The following is a 25,045-nucleotide window of genomic DNA, read 5'->3' as shown; positions in this document are numbered from 1 at the left end:
AAATGCATGAAATACGTGTCCAAACCCATTGGAAAATTTTCATTTCACATTTAAACAGAGTACAGTCTTGTAGTTAAACCACAGAGTATAACAGAAAGGTTCCCAGTGTCTCCTCTCACTGACTGGTTTCTCTAGATTAACATGAAAAGCCAGCAAAAACCAAAACCACAGAACTAAAAAAATCTTCCAAAACTAAAGGTAAAACTAAGCACTGCTCCAAACTTTAAACTAACAATATACAATACTCTTTAAATCACAAAAATTCTAGTAAATAACTCAAAATTGTCATAAAATGGACCTTATTCTGCTTAGCAACTTTTTGATTTTGGTCCTTATTTGACAGGGTAACTCCTGAAAAATCTTTGGGCCTAGCTGTGCAACCATTTTCACCGAGCAGGTTGTGCAAGCCAACCCAGCACATTAGTAATTTAGCCCATCTTGCCATAAAGATAGTGATTTCATCAAAAATGAGCCTGCAGGGTTCAGACAGGACAAGTGAGTGACACCAGTCACAGAGAAGTGGCATGTTTCACTAACTTCCAGCATTATCAGATTAGTAATAAATATATATTCTGGGTCCACACAAAAAAACTTTTAATAAAATATGGCAAGTTCTAATAGCATAGAAATAGCACATTTACAAATCCAGAGCAATAGATTTGATGCAGACTGAAGCACTCAGTTTACCAGGGACAGATACTGCAGCAGTGGGAGCCAAGTGCTTTCCACGCACTATTTTTCTGCTGAGCTCCAGCTGAGCAAAGACCTCAGCATGAGCAGAAGGCACCCTAGGATCTTCTCAGTTCTGGAGCACAAAGATAAGGAATGAACTATATTTTAAACCTTTGAATAATGGTATAAAATCTTTATGCCACCTGGCTAGCAAAGCTATACAGCAGATGTACTTACAACAGCAAAACCACACTCTTCTGAAAATCTGAGTCAAGTGACACTGCTCATGTAAAGGAAATCAAATTTAAAGCACTGTAGCCACGGCATTGCAACCAAAATGTACTGAGCAGTTCCAAGTGTCCAGAACTTAAGCCTCAAATACGTAATTATTTTCAATTCAAAGAGATATAACTCTTAGCAAGCATAGATACTTAGTCCTTCTGTAATTTGTTACGACTTTCATCTAAACTTTGGGTCTACAAGGATACTATTTAACAAGGCAACTTGGAAAAAAGGTACTAAGTATACAAATAACACAGAAATTAGATACCCTACACCAGGATAGAGGAGGATAAACCAAAGTAAAATCTTACAAAAGCATATTTTCTATAGCGCCTCTGTGCTCCTGGCATGGAATTAAATAGCAAAAATTAATAGTTCATTATTACTGAAATGTGTTCAAAGACATTACAGGTCAGGCTCCTTTTGTCATGTTTGTGTTCTACAATTTAATTTTAAGATACACCCAAATGTTACAGCTTTCTGAAGATCCTGCTAGAGAAAACACAGAAGAGGCAGGTAAGTATCTCTAAGTAATCTTGTAAAACAAAGTCTTTACACATGTATTTTTATTGCCTTGCTTTTATAAAATGTTAATATGCCACAGACAGTGATATTTCCTCATAAAAATATCCCAGCCTTAGCAACTTACCCAACAGAGAGTTATTGATTTAAGACAGAGTTTGATTTTTGAAGTATTAATTGTTTCTGTTCTTAGTGTTGCACTGGTCATTGCAATAGATATTAGAGAAGAAAGTCAGGAATGGACCATTAGAAAGTTATTAGTTTGATGAGAATTAGAAATACATAAAAATTGTAAATTTTCTGTTTCTTGTATGTGGCTAGAGTAGGCAAATAATAAAGCATTCCTAAGACTTTGGGAAAACAGCAGATAACTTTGGGATATACAGTGAGGTGTCTCACCTCTAGGTCACTTCTTTTTTAAAAAATAAGCATTAAGAATGGAAAATCACTATCATCTGAACATCTCATGTCCGTCAGATAGCCAATATGCAATATGTCAATAGAATAAATTCAATTCCTAGTGAAGTAAATAAAAAAAAATACGTTCTTAATTTCCAGTCCATCACTCATAGAGGGAATCTCAGCAGGGGAACATGCATATAAATAAACTGTGATTCAAAACAATGTCAAAACCTCCCCAAGTTACATACAGAAATTATGTTGCCTACACTATCCAAAGATGAGTTGGCAATCGTGGCTTTAAGAACAGTTCCCAAAGTTAAATTTATTAGCACACCCAATTCTAATCTATTTCAATTGTTGAAAATGCAGTGGTGCTACACTGACTGACCTAATTCCCCTCCCAGGGTTTTCTCCAGCCCCTCTTGCATAGGACACAACCTCTCTTCCCCACCTTCTGGGTCTGTGTTTCCTTCAGCACCCCAGGCATGCAAGCAGTCCCAGTTGCTGGAATCTCAGGGAGATAATAGCTTTGCAACTGTGCATGGACCTCCACGTCCACCTTTCCCATTTTATGTGCATGTGGCTACTGGTGTTCACATAAGGAAGGTGACAGATACCTCATCACAGAGGTGTTTTTTAAAAGCTTCATTGCCACATGTTCCTGCCCTTTTCTTCAGCTTATTGCACCCCTTCCCTGCCACAATTAGGTTATAGCCCTCATCACAAGGTTAGATGCTTTTTGCCAAAGATGTTCTTTATCCACTTTGACAGTCCTGTTGAGCAGGCATTGTTCCTCAAACAGGTCCCCACAGTGAAAAAAGCCCAAATTCCCTGCTGTGACACCATATATACAGTCAAATGTTGATCTGAAAATTTTCCCATTCCTCCTTGAGCTTTTCCTGTTTACCAGTAGAAGAGAGGAGAGCACCCTGTAGGCACCATGCCCTTCATCCTCACCAGAACTCTGCAGTCACTCCTTAGACAGCCAGGCACTAGCCATGGATTAGTGCCCAAATGAATGAACAAGGGGGAGTAGCCAAAGGGTCAGACACAGACACATGTTAGAAGACTCTGCAGCCTCTTGGGTCCAAGTGGCTGACAAGAAAAAAACCTCTCAAGACATGGTCAGGTTTGCAGAGGAATGCCTCCATCTCTTGTGAGAGATACTCCAGGAAATATCACTGTCCTTTTTTTCACCCTGGCTGAGGTGTACCTGCCTCCACTGCCACCTGTGACAGAGATTTATCTTCCTCACCTGTTCCACAGGCTCTTCCTCAGGGCATAACTTTTCCAGAGAACCTGGGAGCTGGTTGGGTTACCTTTGTGTCAACCTCTGCTTCAGGCTTGTGCTTCTGTCAGTTCCAAAAGAGCAGCCAGAGGTTGATTGCTATGAGGTTCACCTAAATATCATACCTAGAACTGCTGATCAGGGAGCATCAAGCACCTGCTCAACTGTGTAGAAAGGATTGATATAACCAGGAGGACAAGAGCACAATAAACAGAAGCAGTCAAAAGAATCACAGCAGTACCCAAATGACTTCAGAAGATTTTAAGAGTAATAAAAAAATAATTAGGGAATGGTAATTTCCCTCTTACATGAGCAATCAGAGTTTATACTGATGAACACTATGAAACATTTTCTGAACAGATAATGTGTACCTGAGAGTACACTGATAATGCTCCTTACAAACATTAAAATTCATTCATAGCTTGGATGGCATCTGGTTTAATTCTGAATAATGTTTTGAGAAAATGAAGCATTAAATAAAATCAAAGTAGCCTCCAAGAAACAGTTTAATCCATAGGTCTGTAACATAAAAAATTAGCCATCCAGTTTTCTAGTAAGGTTTCAGAGATACCCATACCTATACACATGACAGGTATATGCTTCCTTAAACACAGCCAATAGATCCAGTCAAAGATGGGCTCATCAGTAAGTTACTAAATAAAGTTATTTTATTCACAGTATACAGAGTCAGACCATGTTAACATAACATTTCAGTTTGGCCACACAATTTGTGCATCTGAAAAATAATTACAGTGATATAAAACAGGAAAGTTTCAGCTTATTGCCAACATGCATAGAGCATTAAAATCAATGCTTTAAATTACCAAAAATACCAAAACATTTATATTATTATTCAGTGCACTATATAGTGATATAGTGGCTAACAGTACTGATTATATTCTAACAAGTATTTGCTAAAATATATTTAAGAGGAAAAATAAGGATTGATAAAGGAAACAAATGTGGATGGTTTGTCCCTATGATCCAAGGAATTAAGAGTAAACAAGTCATGCATTGACTTCAAAGTAGATATTTGTAAGCACCTCTTTCAACAGGAAAAGTAAAAAAAAATTCTCTTAATCTACAGGTTTAATTCTGAGTAAGAAATATTCTGTACATCTTTTTGTGGGAAGTAAACTGACAGCCTGAGAATTTTTAACATTAGCATGCAGTTTCACAATAGTTTTACCTTTAAAGCTTAACTTAAGGAAGGAAGCTGGGACAGTTTTTTGCAATTCCTACCTTTCAAATGTTGCACTATCCTAACTCTTTGCTTTGAGAATGTACTAGCACGTTTATGTCAGTTTATAAAGAGGAGATTCTAAAGTTAAGCTATAATAAAACCAATGCAAAATAAAACCCAAACCAAAACCAGAATAAATATTTATCAACCAGTTAAGCTCTCTGAACCATTTCACCCAAGGAATAATACAGAGGAGAAGTGCAGGAGGAAGGAGAGAGATTGTTTCAGAGCTGACTGGCTTAAATGCTGTGAAACCTTCCTATGGCTGCACCACCACTGCCCAACTCCTGAAATAAGGATAACATCAAATCAGATTACAACTAGAAAATTGTTCTTGTGATTCCACTTGTATAATGCCAATTTATCAAATTAAAACCAGCTATCATTAAGCTACTGATCAAAGAAAACATATTTATTTTCAAAAAAGTATATTTTCTCTAAAAGTTCATAAAATATGTATTTCATAAAATGTATTCATAATTTCATAAAAGTTACTGGTATGCAAATAAAGTTTCATTTGTTCATCTTGTCTCCAAACATAGCATAGAAATGCTGTAACAGACTGAGATTGCCACATAGGAGCATAATCTCATTTTTTGGGTATCAGACAAAGTTTTTATTTCTTCCTTCAGTGTGTCATAATTTTTTTCCCAATTTCATTGTGTACTATTTCAATTGCAATTCTGTGAGAGTGACTATGACTGCCCTGTTGGAGCAAGTAGCTTAATTTTTCATTTCCTTGTAATCAACAAGCAAGTCTCTTGATAAATAAATAAAGCCAATATAGTCCTAAAGAGGTTGGTGACAGCTTTTTCAGAGAAGTTACATCTTGCATTTATAAACAGCCCTCAGACATGGAAACCCACTGACTTTCGAAGCTGCTATGCAACACAAGGAACAAGTTCCACACAGACTAAAAGCCTTTGTTTGCAAAAAAGTAAACTCTAACTTGAGCATTTCTGCTGCTGTAGTTCAACATGTAAAATGCCTATTTATATTCAGCAGACTGGAGGCTCTTGGCATAAGAGCCTTGCTGCTATTTCTTCCTTTATTAGGCTCTGCTAAAAAAGCCATTATAGAGGTCTGTGCTATGGCTCTCTAGGCACACAGTGCTCCATGGCCCTAAAGAAATTAATCTCTCTTTTAGTTTTATATTCTAATTTTAGTCCAAGGAACTGAGTCTCACATCATGGAGCTGTGTAAAATGCTAATAAAAAATTAATAATTTAATTATTTCTTCCACTTTGAATGTAGACTTTCATTAGTTGCAATAATCACCAAAAAAAGCAATAACATAACTATGAAGTACCATGCCATTGCATACATTACAAGGGTACAAATCAAAATGCAATTAAATCCTAAAATGCTTTGGTTTATTTTAAATAACACAGTTTAGGACATTAGTAGAGAGATCTAAAAACACATAAAACAAGTTTTGACAGCCACCCTAAAAACTCTTAAGTTTTAACAAATAGAAGAAAAGTTTTAGATTTTTTTTTTCTTTACTTAAGTCATAATTAAACCAGACTATCATCTTTACTATTTCTAAAGGCCTTAGAAAGGAAACTAGAAGAATCTCCCAAATGGTACAAATAACGGGTAATTAATTTGGAAAACACTCCTATGGGTTTTGACAATGTCTTCTGGGAAAGCCATCTTTAAGAATGTCTTATATGAGTCTTACACAATAGGTTATGTAAAGTAAGCTTCCTACAGTTAATGGTTGGCATTTTCCCAAAACATTAACATAGACTAGTCTAAGGAATTATAATTACACAGCTGGTTAAGGTTGTTTGTTTTTTTTTAAATTAACTTAGCTTACTTTGTCCACAGTGTTTGTCTGGCATGAAACAAAACAGATAGAATACATTCCCTTAGCATTAGGATTGAGCAGCACAGAATCTGATTATTGTGTTATTACTATTAAACAAAAAAGCCAATGCAAGGAAACATCATCAATAGTCATATTTACATGTTGATTTGAAACTGAACAATTAAAAACAATTTACATGCCAAGCTGTAAGTCAGAATAACGTGTTAAACAATTTTTTAGCCACTGCTGCCAAGTGTCTGGTTGTTTCAGTAACAGAAATGTGAGGGTGAATTCTGGCACTTGTCAGCCTATGATAAGTTTCTAACAGACTAATACTTGTCAGGGGAGTGATAGCTGATTATACAGTAAAATTGTACTGGATAAAGGTGATGAACACACTGTGCAGGAAAGATTTAAAAATCACATGAGTCACTATACCTCATGCCAAAGTAATTCTGCAGTTCTTTGTTTTAATTTATCACAGCAAGCTATCCAATACCAATTTTATCCAAGATTTCCCAGTGGAATGCTTGCAGTACAAAAGCATTGCACAAGCAAATGCACGTGAACTTTGATATATCTAGTAGCAAATTACCTGTAGTAACCTTGCTACTACTGTCAGTCTGTATTTAACAGGATGGATGCTCTTCCATGCCATGCTCACAGCCCATACAACTGAGAGAGATGAGAGCCTTCAGGGAGGGCCTGTACCCATCGATTTTCCACTTACCCCTGACACTTCAGAGCAACCTAGAGTCTCTTCAAAAAGGGACACCTTTTCATAATCCTGAGTGAGCATCTGCCCACTGAGAGCAGGGTGCATTTGACACAGTGCTTCGCTTCCCTATGCTCCACATTGCAGCAGCACGGATAACAAAACACAAGATCAGATGAGGCACTACAGGTGTCTGTCTCAGCAGAGGCAACACAGCCAGAGCCCACCCTTGTCCTCGTGCTGGCTGCCTGGAGAGGGACAGCATGAGGTGAGCAGATGTGACACGACCCATGAACAGCAGTTCACCTGGAGCAGCTCTGATTGCACACCACTCAAATACACCTAAGAGACCCAAACTGCAGGAATTAAAATAAAACACCTTGGTTTCCAGTGATGCTGAACACCTCTAGACAACGTGCAAAGCTCTAGTTATAAGATACCTACCTTCTTCCCAATAGGTACAGAGCAACTTAACTCAGGTACTAGTGACTATTATCTGTATTTAACACTCACAGAAAGCCATAGAGTAGATTAAAGGACTAGTCCTATAAAAACTAAGATGTGCCTCTATAAGTTGCACGTTACTATAATATACAAATGGAATTCAGAATCAAGGTAAATCAATCTTCAAATTAAATCCGTCTGCATTTATGAAATATTCTGAAGAGCCTGACTTAAAGTAATATAAAACATAAAAGAGTAAAGAGCTTGATCATAGATTTCTTGGAAACTTTCATGAAAATATCTCAAAATTTAAAGTTAATTATAAAATAATTTAGATATTCAAGAATGCATATCAAATAATGTTTTCCATTTAAAATGCTAAAAGTTGTCCATCCTCTGATACTTATTTCTAAGCAATTTTAAGCTACAATTAATTCAAAGGATGGCTGACTGGATCACCACCACTCTACTGTTTTATTAAATCATGTATCAAGCAGTTTGATTCTGCACAGCTAAACAACAGCTCATGTTCAGAAAACTAGCAATTGGATTGCAAGTAGCTCATCCATGACCAAAACTAAACTCTGAAGTTTGAAATAAATCATCTTGAATTCAGAGCAACATATTAGGCAAATGTGATACAAATTTGGAGGTATGTAGATATAACTGCCTATTACAATCCAGAATGTTTTTTTCCACTTCATGGCTATCTCAGTAATAATAGGTTTTAGCTGAAAAAACAAATTAACAGAGCTGGACAAACTCCTGGATACAAAAGTTCTCTAGTGCTACTGGAGAAATATTAGCTGCATTTACCATCTGTGAATGAATGATAATGCTTGTGTACAGTCCTCAGAGGGATTTTTGCAAGGTTTAATTAATCTTTTAATGTGTTTTGTAGATTAAACATCCAATAAGAGCACAGCTAACTATTCAATTTAGGAAAAGTAGCTCCTTAAAACGAAGAAACAATAATTGCAATATCACTACATAGAAGAAATAAAATTATAAAATTATATACATAAACCCTGTGTAATAGTTAATTTGCAGTTTTTAACGAAAATCCCACTGATTTCCACATTTTGGGTACTTTGAAAGCATCTTTCCCTAAGTTTTCAGGAATAATTTAGAAGTCAGGCCTCGTCCTGGATCTTTCCCAAAGCCTGGAATCATCAACTTTCTTCTCAACAGAAGAAATTATATTCTTGACAAAACATGTTCTTGACCTCAGAAAAAGAAGACTCTCTCAATTCCTTCTATATCAGAAAAGTACCTATTACCTTCAGTGAGGCTGGTAAAAATCAGGGTTTTTTCCCTGAATAAACCTCAAGAGAAGGCTGGATTTCAAAGAATGAGTCTTGGAAACAGAAATTCTGCCTGCCAAGCTGGTATAAGACACTTGACATAAGATTGTCATGCCATGAACAAGATCTTCCAGTCTGCTTGACCACCTAATACTGCATCAGATCTATTTCCCCGTGATAAACATTGACTGAGGGCTGTGTTCTCTGCAGGGTGTGCACTAGGAAAGAATGCATTTAATGCCATTTGAAATGCTGTGTCCTGCTATGAGCTGCATTCACTGATGTTAGAATTACCACTGGGAGAGACATTGAGTCTTCCAGCATTGTGATGGATGACGAACAGAGGATTTCCCCCTCTGCCTAATTCTTAATCAGCACATGGCAGCATGAAATCTTGTACTAATGAAGCATAAACCCATGGCAATTCCTTAACTCTCAGCATAAGGTGAAGATCTTCCAACATATTAATTGGAACCTGGGCTCTTTCTAATCCTGGTCATATTCTATTTAGTTCTACTACATCATTTTAGAATGATTACCTTATATTTTCAGTGCCTCAGAGTAAAAGGAAAAACCTAACTCCGCAGAGACTGTTGGAGGTGAGACAGGTAAAAAGACAGGCAGCAAAAATCAGTCTGCCTTTATGTATCTTATAAATTTAATTCATAAATTTTTAGAAACAATTTTTTTGCATTTAAGGGGACTAATTACTATTAGACTTCATAAAAAATGTTTAAACCCTGCCCCCCCCCCCACCCCCAAAAAGGGACATTTTAAAAATATCTGAGGGACTAAAACATTAATTATTGAACCTCATTAGGCTAGCAAGCAAAAAAGAGGCAAGAGAACAATTTCAGAGAGAGAGAGAAAGAGAAATTCCTGTAGAATACTCAGTAGCCTGGACTACAAAGAACTGCCAAAGAAACAAAGGGAATTTAAAGTTTTCTTCCAGCTCCTAACTCCTGTCATGCAGGCAGCACAATGTCCATTTATCACTTTTCAGATTGAGAGAAACAATACAAAAGCAGCTCAGGGTTTAATCACAAGGGAGCCAGCAGCATCACCTTGGAAAGTGACGATGAAAGGGAGCAATGAAGACTTAAATAAAAGCAAGTCAAGAGGGCTGAAGAGCAGTTACCCAAAGTATAATTCAAGAAACTCATATCATGTCCAAATGGAAAAAACAGAAAGGGTAATAAATTGTGGCAGGCTTAGTGTAAAAAAAACAGAAAGACTGGCCCAGGAGGAACAACCAGAAAAACATATGGAAACTACTAATAAATCTTCCCTCAAATATTTCCAGAGATGGATTCCTCCTAGATGTTTTGCAGTATGAAGGGATCAGCACAGCAGGAACATGTAAAGAAAACAAGGCAGTTACTGAGGATCTAAATGACTTATTTGAATTGGTGTTCAGTACAGTTTCCCACACTGAAATACTCAGTGACCGTGACCAGCTATGGGAAATGGCACAGTATGCTAGAATGGAACTTAGACTCTGAGCAGAAGTGAATAATCACTTCCCTCAAACTGCAGGTGACATTCTCAATTCTATAGCTGAGTATGTTGGACATGGTTGTTGCAAGTGAGACCTGCTGACTCATGTTCAGACAAGAACTATCTGCAGACTTGCTGCAGTAAAATTCCTCCCATCACCCAGGTAATGGCTATAAGACACTAAAACATTATCAGCTCCTCTCTCCACCCCTGAGGATCACAGCCACAACAGCCACCTGTTGGATTTTGTACCACTGATCAGAACCTTCTTAAACCAGGAATCTAGCCAGTTTTCTACTCACATCTCACTGCTTTGGCTTTAAGGGTACTATGAAAGGTCTTGCTAGAATCAAGGTAAGAAATAGCAATTGATTTCCTCTTATCCCCAGCATTATCCATCTGATTAGAGGAGAATGTCCAGGCAAAGTGTCCCAAATCACTTTTTGATTCTCCATGTCCCAAATCACTTTTTGATTATCTGTGCATCTGGACAGTTTCTGGGAGAGCTGGTTCCATAATCTTGATGGCAAAAAGAAGCAGAGGACACTGAAGATTCCTGGATTGTCTTCCTTCTCCCTTTCTGAAGATAGCTCTGACATTTTACATTTCTCCAGTCATAGGGAGCTTTTCCCAAACGTCGTGAATTTGTGAAGATCATTGTGACCAGCATCTCTCTGCTTGTTTCACCTCTCACAGCTAGAGGGCTGCTCAGGGAGGATCACCAAATGATGAAGGATCCAGGGCTGATGCCCCCCAACACCCACTGAAAGGATGCAAAGGCATCCCAGGAGATGTAGGTGTGCATATGCTGCATCAAATGTGCTAGGAATGCTGCTCTCCTGGATTCTTATGTACTACTTCAGATTTGTAAGTTAGTCTTGCTGTTGTGCTATAGTAAATACTTAACCTATATGGATTCTTCACCAAATTGTTTGACTTAAGTGATCAGTTAAATTAAATGCTGTTAAATTAAAGTGCTGCAAGAGGATAGGAAATGTGATTGATACTAAGCATTTGTAAAACAAAAGGAATTCTCCTTGGAAAATAACACCCTTCTGCTGCATGAATTTCATGGAGAGATTCAGCTCAGAAAAGATTTTCTTCTAGAAAAATGTTTCTAAGGGCAATTTCATGAGGTTTTCATTTCATTATATTATTTTATGGCAAGTAGTAGTACTTTTTATTAGCCATCTACAATCTTATGACAGCTGCAGCCTCCTAGCATTACTTTTTAAAGAAAATTAATTTTATCTACCAATTTCAAATGGAAAAGATCACTGCAAAAGAATAATAATAAAACAAACAAACAAAACCAAACAAACAAAAAAACACCCAAACCATTCACACCTGCTAATTAACTTTTCATCAAAATATTTTTCTTACTTGTAACCCACTTAGTACCCAAGACTGCTCCAGTCTAGAAAGAGGAATTTTCTACCTATCAATTTAAAAAATAGAACAGTATCTCTTTGCATTTGAACACATCATATGCAAGAGAGAGAGAGAAATAAAAGGTTACTCAGACAAGCACTCCCAGTGTTCTTTGCACTATTTGAAAGACTGTTGTTTTCTAAAGTTAAAGGTAAATTGTGCATTCCTAATGCAGAAGAAATACTTGTCTCAGCTCATTGAGCTAAAGCCATTGTTCAATAAGGCTTCACCTATACAAATACACAGTTCACATAACACTGAAGGTCAAAAGAGATGAGATCAATCTGAATTTCAGAGGTCAAATCCACCAAATACTTATTTTTATGTAGTAATTCTGAATACTAATGCCAAAACACATAAGAATACATAATACACACTCTGGAAATGTTCCTTATATTTTTTCCATTCCTAACATTTAATTCCCAGAAACTGTTTTAAGACAAGTGAAGTTCTATAACTTAAAGAAAAAATAATCAAAACCACAGAATATTAAGCACAGAAAAGGTATAACATGGATTTATGTATACAATGAAAAATATTTATAGAATAATCTACAGTCAAAAAATAGTGCTGGAAGTATCACATGTAAGCTGGAAAAGACATGATGGAGTTCTGCTGTGCCATCCTGGATATTTTCTACATAGAAACTATTTATGACTGAGTAGAATTCAATGCGTGTTACTAATATTCTAATACTGTGTGTTTCCTTTGCATGTGATTTCTCTCCTTGAAAACATCTCTTAAATTCTAGTTTTCATTTCACAACAGAATCCTTTCTTTTAATAAACATGCAAACCCCCCTTGATTAATAAAACACTATCAATCAGTGACATTGGGAGAGTGACTATGCAATTACTGTAGAATCCACAGAGTAGCAATGCTTCTGAGCTTTATAAAGTCTTTCAGGTGTCCTCAGGTTACAATTCATGGAATTCCACAAGCTTTATACAGGAATTTTCTGAAAGTTTGCTCCTGTCAGCAATCACCATTCACTCTTTACAAGCAGGAATATCTAATACACCAGTTTAAAAGTACTAATCTTGATGGTTGTTTTTCTAAAGGACAATCTTCCTGGAGGCAGTCTAGTGGTGCTTGTAGTCACCCAGGAGAACCAGAGGAATGCAGAAATTACAGAAGTTACATCAAGAGGTAAACAAAGGCCACATACACACAATTCCCTCATCATATTCAGTTTAATTCAGTTACATAGACTTTATACTATTATGGTCTTGTAGGTCATGCAGACACTTAAAAAGCAAACACCTTCACAGTTATACAAAACTGAAGTGTAAATGTGTTTCTGACTTTGGTCCCAGGTGCAACTATGCTGGTTTTATACTTCTTGACCTTAGGAGGCCATCGTCAATTACAAATAGTCCAGGTGCTGGCAGCCATCACACCTATAAGACAAATTCCTTCAGGGATGGGGAAGACAAGATTGTTTTATCTTTAGAGGCCAAATAAATCTTGAATTATCACCTGGAACCACAAAAGTTCAAAGTTAAAAAAAGGAGTCAAGGACAGAGCAGTAACCAGCATCCATTTTGATTTGGATTATACTTGTATTTAGTTACATTTACTATGTTTGAGGGTTGTGGGTTTGCAGGGCTGGCAACAAGCCCCATCCATAAACCAGTTCACTCCCCGTGGGACAAGGGAGAAAAGTACAAGAGTGAGAAAACTTGTGTGTTAAAATAGACAGTGAAATCACTCACCAGTTATTCCTGCAGGCAAAAAAGACTCAGTTCAGGACATTTAAGTTCATTTATTGTCAAATAACAAAAGGTGAATTTAAATACTGACTTAAATATTGAGAAACAAAAAATTACAGGTAAATATTTAGAGAAAAACAACTTTCTCCTCAAAATACCAGGCCCAACTTCACTTCCAGGCTTATTTCACTTTATATACCTTGCTTTACCTCACCATTGCTCCTCTTTTTCCCTTTTTCATTCCAGTCACCTCTCCTCACTCATTGCTGCCGCAAGTTCCACCCAGTCCCTTCAGCCAAAGACATATGGTGTCAGTGCTTAGTGATTTCTCTCTTCAGGTAAATTAAAATACAAGAAACTTGGAATAGAAGCTACTCTTCTTTTTTTTTTTTTTTTTAAAAAAAAAAAGAAGTAAATTTAAAATTTAGATTTATTGTGTCTGAGTTCTGAAACTGCCAAACAAATACAATAATTTTTTATGAGCATTAAGCTGGCAGCAGATTTTTTTTTAGGTTTCTCTATTATATAGAGCCTCTATTATAAAGGGCTTATTAACCCTAAAAATATTCTTTCTACTCATTTGTGTAGATAAAGTTGGAAGCCTAGCTTTTCGGTCACTCTTAAAACTTTCCCAAAAAATTAGGATGTTTCATCACTTAATCAAAATTTAATTTGCATGTAAACAATCCAAGAATTATTTCAGTAATTTTCTACACTATTTCTTCAAATTAGGACACCTTCCTGTACAACAATAACTTTAAACAGCGTTATTTAAAGAAGCATTCAGAATGTGTCATCTGTGTTTGCTCTCTGCACACACTGATTAGTGAAAGGGGGTCAATTTTCCTGTTGTGTTTTGTTTGGTATTTCTTCTCCAGAATTCAATGCAATTTTCAATCCTGTATTTTCCAGACAGGGGTCATTGCTGCTTACAAAATTTTTAATCCCCTGACTGCTTTTGAGCATCTGGGTCCAAGAATATACTCTGGGCACATTCTAACTACAAGTGTGCACTTAGATGTGAAATCTGACCATAAAAAAACATTAAGGACCCATGGAGATTCCTGACTGGAAAAGTTAAGAAAAAGGGCAACAAATTACAGTTTGCTGTGACATTAATTATCTTGCCTTGAGCACAAGCAATGCTATGCAGCCGTGTAGGAAGGCAGATCGCTGATTCTGTTTGTCCATTGCAGCTCTGGAGTCATAGGTGTGTGAAAGTCAGGGAGGCTGGCACAGCAAAACAACATTATAATAATGAGGGATTTCAATTACTCTCATTTAAACTGTGTAAGTATTAAACAGCAAGTAATGGAGAGATTTGATTATTTTTTAGACATCATTTGACAGTGATTCTTGGAGAAGGCATTCAGCAAATACACAAGAGCAAATGTGAATTTTCATCATGTTCAGAGCTGCATGCAGGCTTTGCATGAAAAAAATACCAGGAACCACTTCATATGGCCTTAACATACTCAAATTCAACATGATTGATGATATTCCATTTTGGGCATTGATACAACTATTTCTATTAATTCCACTGTTATATTTAAGTGACTTTGTGACAAGAGACATCTTTGATTCCAATGCTGAACTCTTAATCATGTAAAAAAAAAAAAAATTAAATATTTTCTACATGAATATCATGTAAAAAATATTAAATATTCATAACATCTTTGAAAATTCTTGAAAGTTTTCTATTTATTTAAGGAAAGCCATGTAGTCATAGCATAACACAGTCAAGCACATTTCCACAGTGCAAACAAGTACTATTTTCATGAAGGAGGAAGAAATGGCCAGAAAACATACTGGAGAGCAACTGTCCTTGTCCACTACCAGTGCACACCAGCTTTATTCCCTTGCTGCTTGGTCATTAACAAGTAGTTTCAAGAGCATCAGTCCATCTGCTCCAAAGTCAGTTTATTTCAAGCAGTACAAGTGATTCACACTATTTTCTCTCTGCTTATCACTGTATACCTTTAAAACATACTGTGCTAAAAAAGCACTTCAGTTTGCTCTTTAAGCCCTCCCTCCACTCAGATTCAGAACACTGCTTTAGTTATGGCTCACACGGTTTCCACTTATTTCAGGCTGATTTTTTTATGGAGCAACTTAAGCTGCTTAGCAGAGCAATCCCTACAGATCACATCTCAAAAATATTGTTCACACAAGATATAACACACTTTACTGACACAAACCTCATTAATTCAAAGCATTTTTTCCTATATTGATATTCTTGCACTAAATAATGTATCAATAAATTTTATGGTAAGTGGAGGAATCAGAACTAGCAGAATATTATCTACAAAATGCTTCCTGCAAGATGCTATGCAAAAGAAAAAGCTCCCAACAAATTGAAGTAAGCTATAAGGAAAATGGAATGCACCCTCTTTGAATAATTTCATAACAACTCTAACAAAACATGTCACTGTCTTGGTTGGATTCCAGATGGAAATTGTGGCAGAAATTATCCTGTAATCATTTTATAAAACAGTTACTTCCCGTCTACCAAAAATGAAATACATGTTCTAATTTTTAAGTCAAGATTCTCTTGTGGCAATCATGTTCCCCTGTTTCTTTACACCAAGCTTCCAGAAAGTAATTGGGATAAAACCCACTGCTCATTAAGGCACCAGTTAAAAAACTAGCAGATGGAAATGGGGAAAAAAAAAAAAAAAGAGAGGAAAACAGTTTTACAGGAATTTAGAAAAAGTTTTTTCCTTATTTGCAAAGCAAATAACTCCCAGAAAGACCAAAAGCTGAATAAGCCCACCATCCTCTATGAAGATTATGATAATACAGCTTCTTTCTCTTTTAACAGTGAATGTCAAGGCTGAAAATATTTTTAAAATAACAGAAAAAGTAAGCAAGTATCTGTTTCAAGTTTCTGTGGTCCTGCTCTCCATACACTTTCATTTTAATATATTAAGAATGCAAAAACTCTCTGAGGGTAGGTGATTCTTTTTTCTACTTCCAGATTCAATCATTTCAAGCATTACTATGTGTTCTCTTTGGAACCAGTAGAAAATAATAATCACTGTAAATAAAAGAGAAAATTCTTCTCTTAGGTTGGTTTTTTTGGGGTTTTTTTGTGGGTTTTTTTTTTCTGATCAGATTTCTGTACAGAAAATCACTACAGTGCCCAAAATGTCTTGTCTTCAGGATAAACAGAGACACACTGAGATAAAGAAATCAATTTAGGCTTTAGATGCGTTGTCTTCTTATGGAAGAATGTCAACTGAAGATGAAAATCATTACAGAGAGAATTATCTCTCCTAGGGTCCTTATAAAAATTTTTATCTCAAGAACAGTCATGATAAAGGTTAGGATACATCTCACAAAGTTGGATTTATGCACACAAATTAGTTCAGACTTGCTCAGAGTCAGAGCCAAAAAAATAACTTTAGAAACTCAAAGATTTGGGTCTTCTATGACTATATATCCTAAAAAGTCAGCTCAGAGATCAAATTAGGATCTAAAAATTATTATATTAATTAAAAAATCACAAAGTTTCAGAGGAATTTCTTCCTTTTATTTGTTTTTTACAGGCTTCAACTCAAAACTGTTTCTTCCACCACCTGGTGGATAAATATGTTTCAAATGACTTTCAGATCACCAGAAGCAGAAGGATGAAGTGCAGCATTTCCACTTGGGGCACAATGACTGACCTTTCACATAACAGGGGGTTAATGGGAGAAGCCTGCCTGAAAGCAAGTATAAATCACTCATACTTATTATTGTCCATTCTATTTCAAATCCAAGATTGTAATCAAATGTCCACAATTAACATGGTTCAATTCTAACAGGTAAATATCTTAATCATCCTGCCATTTGTGACCTAAACAAAAATACAGAAGTTTTAAGATACCTGTAGGAGTTTGTCCCTCAAATTAGTAATTCCTTTAGCAGCTGTCCAAATCAATAACAGACAAACCAGAGTATCTTCACAGTGGAATATGGGCTATGGGAGTTTTAAATAGAGCAAATTCTTTACCATAAAAAAAAAAAAAACACAAAACCAAACACAAAAACAAAAACAAAAAAAAAACCAAAAAACCCCCCCCCCCAAAAAAAACCAAAAAAAAAAAAAAAAAGGATATTAAGATATGAAATTTGGGACAGGGCTTATTAATTTAAATCAAAATTCTCCTCTAGAATTTTTAGAGTATTAATCTCCAAGTGTCAATCTCCCATACTCCAAAGGTCTTTACACAAAATATCTCTACTTTCAAAAAGCCTTTTTTTTTTTTTAATTATAGATATATTTGTACAAGTATCACAGTGCTGAAGATATTGATTATGGAACATTTTTGTAGTAAATGGTATTTTAAGACTGAAGCCTTGTAGTTTGATCTGGGCCTATTCTTATTCTGAAGAACCCCTTACTTATAATAAGTAAAATAAAACTTCTTCTAACAGATAAATCTCCTCACTTCAACTAAAGTTTATTTAAAATATAGTACAGAAACTTTCTTGCCTAGGCAAATACAATGTTTTTGCATCTTTTTTAAATTATCATGAGACAAAATATCCAATAAAGAAACATGCATTGCTGTGCACCAGCACAAACTCAACAGAATATATTCTGAGCATTTACGTAATAATCCTTCTTCTTCCTTTGTGATTTTAAGAGGGGCAAAACTCATTTCATTCTCTGTGTTGATGCATCAGATAAAATAATGCTGTTATAAATGATCTCCTCTCAGTGGTCTTCCATCAGTGATTGTTTTGAGCAACCAACGATTATGTACCCAGTCCCAAAGAGCTTCATTCATTAAATTACAGAGTTAAAAAAGCATGCTTAATTCTAGCCTAAAGCAGGAATTATGGACATATCAAGTAAGTCCCAGCATAAAATACACATGAGAAATTTTGCAAAGAAAAAAAACCACTAGACTGAACACTGATACTAGTATTTGAACCTTAATTTTTAACATTCTCAGAGAAGAGATTTATCTAGAAAAAAAAAAATAAAATGCTAAACTACAGTATTATTAGTGACAGACAGAAAACTACACACACTGTGGAAACCTACTTGATTGTTAGAGTAGACCAACTACAACAATTTCCCAGTGTCCTGAGGCACTGTAATTATAAAATACTAACATGGAAAAATTATTTTATTTTACCAAGCTTTTTATAACAACAAACCAAGCAAACCTCCACAACAAAACAAAAGAAGAAAAAAAGAACCACCCCATAAAAAAAAAAAAAAGAAAGAAAAAGCAAGGGAGAGAACTGTAAATTATCAGCTGAAAGACCATGCAACAAGGGAGAAATGGTCTGCTTAAGCAAGACCAGGAGGCTACTTATAGAAGCAGTATTTAGATGTAAAGAAAAGAAGCATTTAGACTATTGCTTTTTTTGAAGTGTCTCTATGCTTGGGGGTGCAAGGTGGTAGCGTGCTAAAATCCAAAGCTTTTGAAAATCAAAAAATTGTCAAAAAACAGGCTCACAGCACAAACACCTCTGTGCTCTTTACAGTATCTGCTGTAAAGATATTTAGGTATCCACCATTCTGCTTCTTCTCACCTTGGAAGAAGCTGGACAGGAGATCTAGCTAAAAAATGATAAGACATTTCAGTACCTCATACAAAATTCTCACGGCATCATGTGAAGAACAGCTGTGATCAGTGAGGCTTATCAATTTAAATAACATTGTTACAAGCTCAGACACAGTTTTACAGAAGCACATAGTGGGATGTCTGAATCACATCACCACTAAAAATCCAAGATGAATATGACAATCAGCTGGAAATAAGAGAATAACCATTCTGCTCATTATACTATTACTACCCCTACTTTTATTCATACAACATTTTATAGGTTTCACCATTGTTAGATTCTCCACATATTTTTACACTTCTCTCATTTCTATGCATTTATACTTAGCTAACCATCACTGAACTACTTACAATAGCAGCTGCAATGCAAGATTACTACACAGCTCTATAATTTTAAGTTCAGTACCTGATATTATAAGCTGCACACCCTTTGTAACAGAAAGTTTTACAATTTCTTTTTTAGCATATGTGCCCTGCTCGAAAGTAAATCACATCTATTTTAGATTTTTCCACTGATAAGAGAAAGGACCTATTTTGTCCTTGAGTCTCTTAATGCAGTACCCTTCAAGCCATTTATTTCCATGGAAATCTGTAAAAGTTACTGATTGTTGAGTCATCTATTGTTAACTCAATTGCTCACAGATCAAAGAAACAGTAATAAATCTACTCACAAATATGGAAGATAAAGTGGGGTTAGATGGTGTCTCGTGAATTTACTACTTTTGTTGACTATTTTCATTTGCTTAAGACTGCAAAGAAAAAGCAGAACTTTCACCTTAACATTGGGTAAAGAAGAAATGCAATTTAATCTTGAGGGCAAATATTTGACAAAAGAAAGCACAGAGTAAAATATTGCAATAATATAGATGAAACTAGCAAGCATTTGGAAAATGTATGTATTACAAGTTCATTCATATAAAAGTTCACCCTTACTATTAGTTTTGAAGGTATTTTGCTAGACCTGCTCTCGTCCTGCAGTTCACATCTGTGCTACAAACTAAAGACAAAGCTCCTGATGAAACCTGATGGCGTGTCCAGAAAAAGAGCTGAAATTTGTGCTGATAAACAGTAAAGCAAAAGTGTTTTGATGTTAATGCTGCACTTTTAATTTTGATTCCTGTAGACTTTCCTCTTATTTAACCAAAACTATTCCTGGCTTTGAAAACCAAAAGGAGCCTTAAAAAAACAACACATTTTAATTTTATTTTTAACCATTATAAGATGGTTAGAAAATTTCTCATAATCCCTTGGAATAAGACATATCAGCAAGGGTATTAAAATGAACTGAAAACCAGTACTAGAACTGTATACAACTACTGAGTGAAGACATGGTTAACAACATCATGAACTACAGAGCTGAGAGGTTTTTCCCCCCCTTTTTTTTTGTGCTCCAATATGGTAGAATCCATTACTGTTGAGATACAGAAATATAGGAAGTTAAGATCAAACAAAAAAGTTTTCAAATGAAAAACTGTCCAAGTCTCATTATCACTTACTAATGGTGACAAAAACTCATGTCATCGGTGCAAATTAAGGAAAAATATGGAAAATACGATTGGGATGGATTAAATGAGTTTTTTTAAAGCAGGCTACACAAAGTATAAGAAACTGGATAATTACTTTACCTAAAAAGGACAGCAGAAATTATATAACTTCTTAGCCTATTTATTATCAGGCTAGCACAAACAAGCACAAGGCCCAGGAAAGTGACAGCAGGGAAAAGTTTAAATGTCTGTCTGGTGTTCATTACTTAGTACTTTTGTAATGTAGAATATGAAAGATAACAAGAGGAAAATACAAGATCAGGTGGAGGAAATTGGTAGATGTTAGAAGGTTTTATTTAGAAGAAAGTTGTTAAAGACCTATATATTAGTGGGCAAGATTCAAAAGAAAAAAAATGTTTTTGCAAATAGGTTTTTTCTGGCCAAAGTATCCTAATGTGATTCCTAATGACCTCCTGTTGTAAGGTATTTAAGATCATACAGGTAAGATATTTTAAGTCTCGGTAATGTTATCTGTGATCCTTTCAAATAATAAATTCTGCTATTTTGCTTTGCTTGCTCAAAACTGTCAGCAGCTAGTGAACAGCTGTGAACAGCAACTAGTATTTGTTACATGTAAATATTAGTTACTCAAACCAGATTGTTTATATATTCATTTCTAGTCAGATTTATATGGGAAAGCTAGTATATATTTTTCCCCAGTTGTGTGTATTTTTTGTTTGTTTTTTTGGTTTTTTGTTTGTTTTTTTAAATATTAAAAATAAAACCACTTGTTTTGATACAACTAAGAAAAAATTCTGACTTGATTCAATCAAAAAAACCACAAATACGTAGAGTTGGAAGGGACTCAAAGAGATCACTGAACCCAATTGCTGCTCCTTGTGGGACTTCCTAAACCCTGATGGAATAAAAGTGTTCCTAATAGCCAGTATAAGTAAGGACAATAGCAGAAATTGTCATCTCTGCATGAATCCAAAAACAATCCAGGTTCCAAATATTGAAACAACATAGCTTTTACAAGACATATCTAGACATAAATGATCTTCACCACTTTGATGACTGAAATGGAGATCAAATTCTGAAAAATGTTTTAAAAGCTGATGACAGGGTAGATTTGAAGTATCAACAACCTTAGTATTAAACTGACTATTTCTCCTGGGACAGACTTTAAATATCAGCAACCTCAGAAACAAGCAAACTTCATATATGACCTAGCAAACCAGTTTGGCCGAGTCTAAATATTTACATTTCAAAATCTGATTTTTCAGACAGATTCCCAAGACATCTCCTTCAACACGTATCAATCATCAGTAATTTCAGAACACAAATAACCCCAAACCCTTTATTTTTTGACTACTACATTGGTTGTAGAAAAGTAGGCCTTTACTGAATAGGCTTCCTTTCTACTTCATAGTTTCAGAATTGAGACAGCAGACATTTAATGAAAAAAACTAAATTTTAAAGTGTTCACAAGTAACTCATTTGCTGTTTTGACAGGTATTAAATTACATGAAAATAATTTCACCACTGCATACTCCCTTTTATTGTAATACATTACCATTTTGCAGCCAGAGAAGAGAGTCTTGTTAAACAATATGGTGTAGGAGATATTTGAGTACCTAATTAGGAAACTTGATAAATACACAATGCAAAATTACAGAAAGAAGAGTCTAGAACCTTCAAATAAGAATTCTCCCTTGCACGCATACCAGAAATTCTGGGTTTTAATCAAGAGATAAATTTACTATTACAAACATAACAGTTGTAGCTCCTCATATTCATGCTTTTAAATAGGTACAAAATGTACTTGTACTTTGGAAATGTTTCCAGAGGGAAAAAAGAAATAGGTGGCTAGCACTGTGACTTACAACACTGAATAGCAAATAATTACAGCAGACATTTGGAAAACCACCAACGTTTAAGAGTTTTTCAGTTGTTGGCTAAACAACTGCAAGTATCTTTGCCAAAACCAGAATAAAATGTCTAATCAGAAGTGACTCTTGTGTAGAGAAAATAACTAATTCACTAATCTATTTTAAGAAGAAAGTTTAACCAATTATAGAAAACACTGTGACTACATCGATTCAGTTGCACAACTGAGTTTTCAATTCTAATCTCATTCACAGTTTACAAGCTCAATCCCATGCTTTAGCAAGTAGAAAAGTTCTTCTTCCTTCAGTGGTTCAGTAAACTTTTAGAAATTAAAGAGTTTGCTAGGCAAGAAATGCTGTGCCATTCAACTACATATATTTTCAATATTTCTTCTATGGAAATACTTGGGTTTCAAGGTTATTAGTTAACAATTGAGACATTTAAAATACATTTAAACATTAAGAGACTCAACACTATTTTTAAATTCATTTTTGCATTTTGTTAAATACTAGTTCTTCCCATGAAAAACTCACCATGAGTGAGTCACTGAAAACAGCACAAAGAAATAGAAAACTTTATTTATAAGTGGCTTAATAGGAAACTTCATGAAAATACAGTAAAGGTGTCATTGTATGAAAAAAAGTGTGTGTGTGTATATACATACATACATACACACATACATACATATATATATATATAAAATACAACAGCTATTCCAATTGCCTTGGAGTAAAGAACATTTTAGGAATATCCTCTGAGGGAGAATTACTAGTCTGTCAACAATGCAGAAACTATATCAAAGAATATATAGAAATGTGGGAAATTCAAGTGAACATGTGAAAAACAAGGAACCTTTAATACATGACTGCTTAAGGATGTATAAAAGGTAGTCAAGGTAAAACAGGTAATCCTATTACAGCTAAGATTAAATGAAAATTGTATGAGACATGTCATCCTGATAAAATTTCAATATACAGAGAAATATATGTAATATTTAAAAATATGAGTAGCTAGAATTTGTATACATGTTTTGGATATACATTAAAAGGAAATTTGAACTCAAGATCTTTCCAGAAGATATAAAAGCAGCAGATGCTCTAAATCTTCAAAACAGAAATCAACAGCTCTCTTAGATGCCTCCAATTCAGTGCATGCTCATTAAAACTCTGGTCCCAAAGCGAAAAAAATTGCTTTAGAGCATGTACATATAGGCAGCTTTATGTTATTTCAATAGAGCACAAGTTAAAACTAGAAGTAAAGGATTTTGCTTCAACTTATAATTTATCCCACAAAATGTTAAATTCTTGTGCCAAAAAAATTCAAATACATTTATCATCAATTGCATAGCAATTTTTTTTTTTTTTAACTTAAAAACAACAAACACCTAACAACATAATTTCTACTAACCTTCAGGATCAAGGAGTTTCTCTATTCCCAGGTGTTTCCTGGCTATGTTGAATGCATGGTCTAATCGTTGTACAGGTGACTGCTTGGAAACAACAGTGTTCCAGTCAAATAGGTCTGGTCTAAAGCAAAAATAAGAGGAAGAATAAGTTTCTTATTTTTCAGTCTTACATTTACTTATGTATTTCTAAAGCTAAGCATCAGCATCAATTTTATTTCTGTAATGAAAGATCATGTTAATTGGCCCTGGGACTACTGAAGCTCAGTTTCTAATGGGTTTGCATTCTATTCTCATTGCATTGTACTCTCATCCATGTCCACCACAACCACATTGTCCCTATTTCTTATTTCCACCAAGTCCCAACAACCTATAAGCTCACATCCCTGAAGCTGCTGCTCTCCCCCACAGCACTGGGCTCCTGTCAGTGCCCACAGTGCCCAGATCAGGAGCTGTGGCCATGCAGTCAGGACTGGCATGTGGCAGGATGAGCAGGACACAACTGCTGAGGCCATTAGGGGGCCTTTCTCCTCTCCCCAGCTCCCAGCCTTTCACTTCAATTAATATTTATAAGAGTGTAATTGCTTCTGAGATTACCGGCTCACTGTTACAACAGACTGAAATAGGTGAACAGGCTAAAAAATTCATAGAATCATAGAAACATCTGGGTTGGGAAACACCTGTTAGAACATAAGAGTTCAACTTTTACCCTAACATGGCCAAGTCACAATTTACATGCTCTTACAGGAAAAGACAGAATGACCAAAAGTGAATTATAGCTCAGATGCACAGCCTGGGACCTTGCATTAGCAGCTGCACTATCTGCAGTATAAATAATGTTAGCACTGCACAATCTTTGGCTTTTCATCTGAGAGTTATCCATTAGGAAATCAGAATTTGTTATCAGGCACTCTGGAGAAATAAAGTTTCATCAAATACCCTGTAATTACTGTGCATGTAATATGAAGAAAAACAACTATGCTATTTGTGATTTCAATACAGTGTTCTAAATCAGAGGACATTTAAATGTATAATTTCAGCTAAAGACAAATCAAGCACATTATTTACACAATTTAAATTTTGCAATTAATGGCATTTACTCACATTTTTATTAATTTTAGAAGTTAATTTTAAATAGTCTCCTGAGTTATAATAAACTGAAAAAATGTTCACTACATCATATCATAATAATGTCAAGAGAGTAAAGAAAAAAATGCCCAGTTATGCTCCTGTTATGCACCTTTGCTGTCCAATCTTTTCTGGGAGGAGAGTGGTTTACATAGTAACTCTGAGTTACTCTAAGCTGTTTTGCTTCTCTCTGCATAGATGCTTAGAGTTTTCTCCTTCCCACAAGCAGAATAACTTCAAAATACTAATTAA

The 25,045-nt window shown here is 35.3% G+C and overlaps 1 protein-coding gene across 12 annotated transcripts in view; it reads right to left on the bottom strand.

The window, feature by feature from the left end:
- The window catches only part of DMD (dystrophin), a 1,134,919-nt gene that overhangs the window by 731,554 nt on the left and 378,320 nt on the right, over window positions 1-25,045 (bottom strand). For all 12 annotated transcript variants that reach the window (XM_015620877.3, XM_015620912.3, XM_015620930.3 and 9 more), the window contains exon 7: window positions 23,671-23,789. In XM_015620877.3, coding sequence (XP_015476363.1) covers window positions 23,671-23,789 — 119 coding nt within the window. The remainder of the gene's footprint in view (window positions 1-23,670; window positions 23,790-25,045) is intronic.

The sequence above is a fragment of the Parus major genome, chromosome 1 (genome assembly GCF_001522545.3).
Source record: "Parus major isolate Abel chromosome 1, Parus_major1.1, whole genome shotgun sequence".
Classification (NCBI taxonomy): domain Eukaryota; kingdom Metazoa; phylum Chordata; class Aves; order Passeriformes; family Paridae; genus Parus; species Parus major.
The sequence above is the reverse complement of the archived record's forward strand: the minus strand, read 5'-3'. Positions and strand labels throughout refer to the sequence as shown.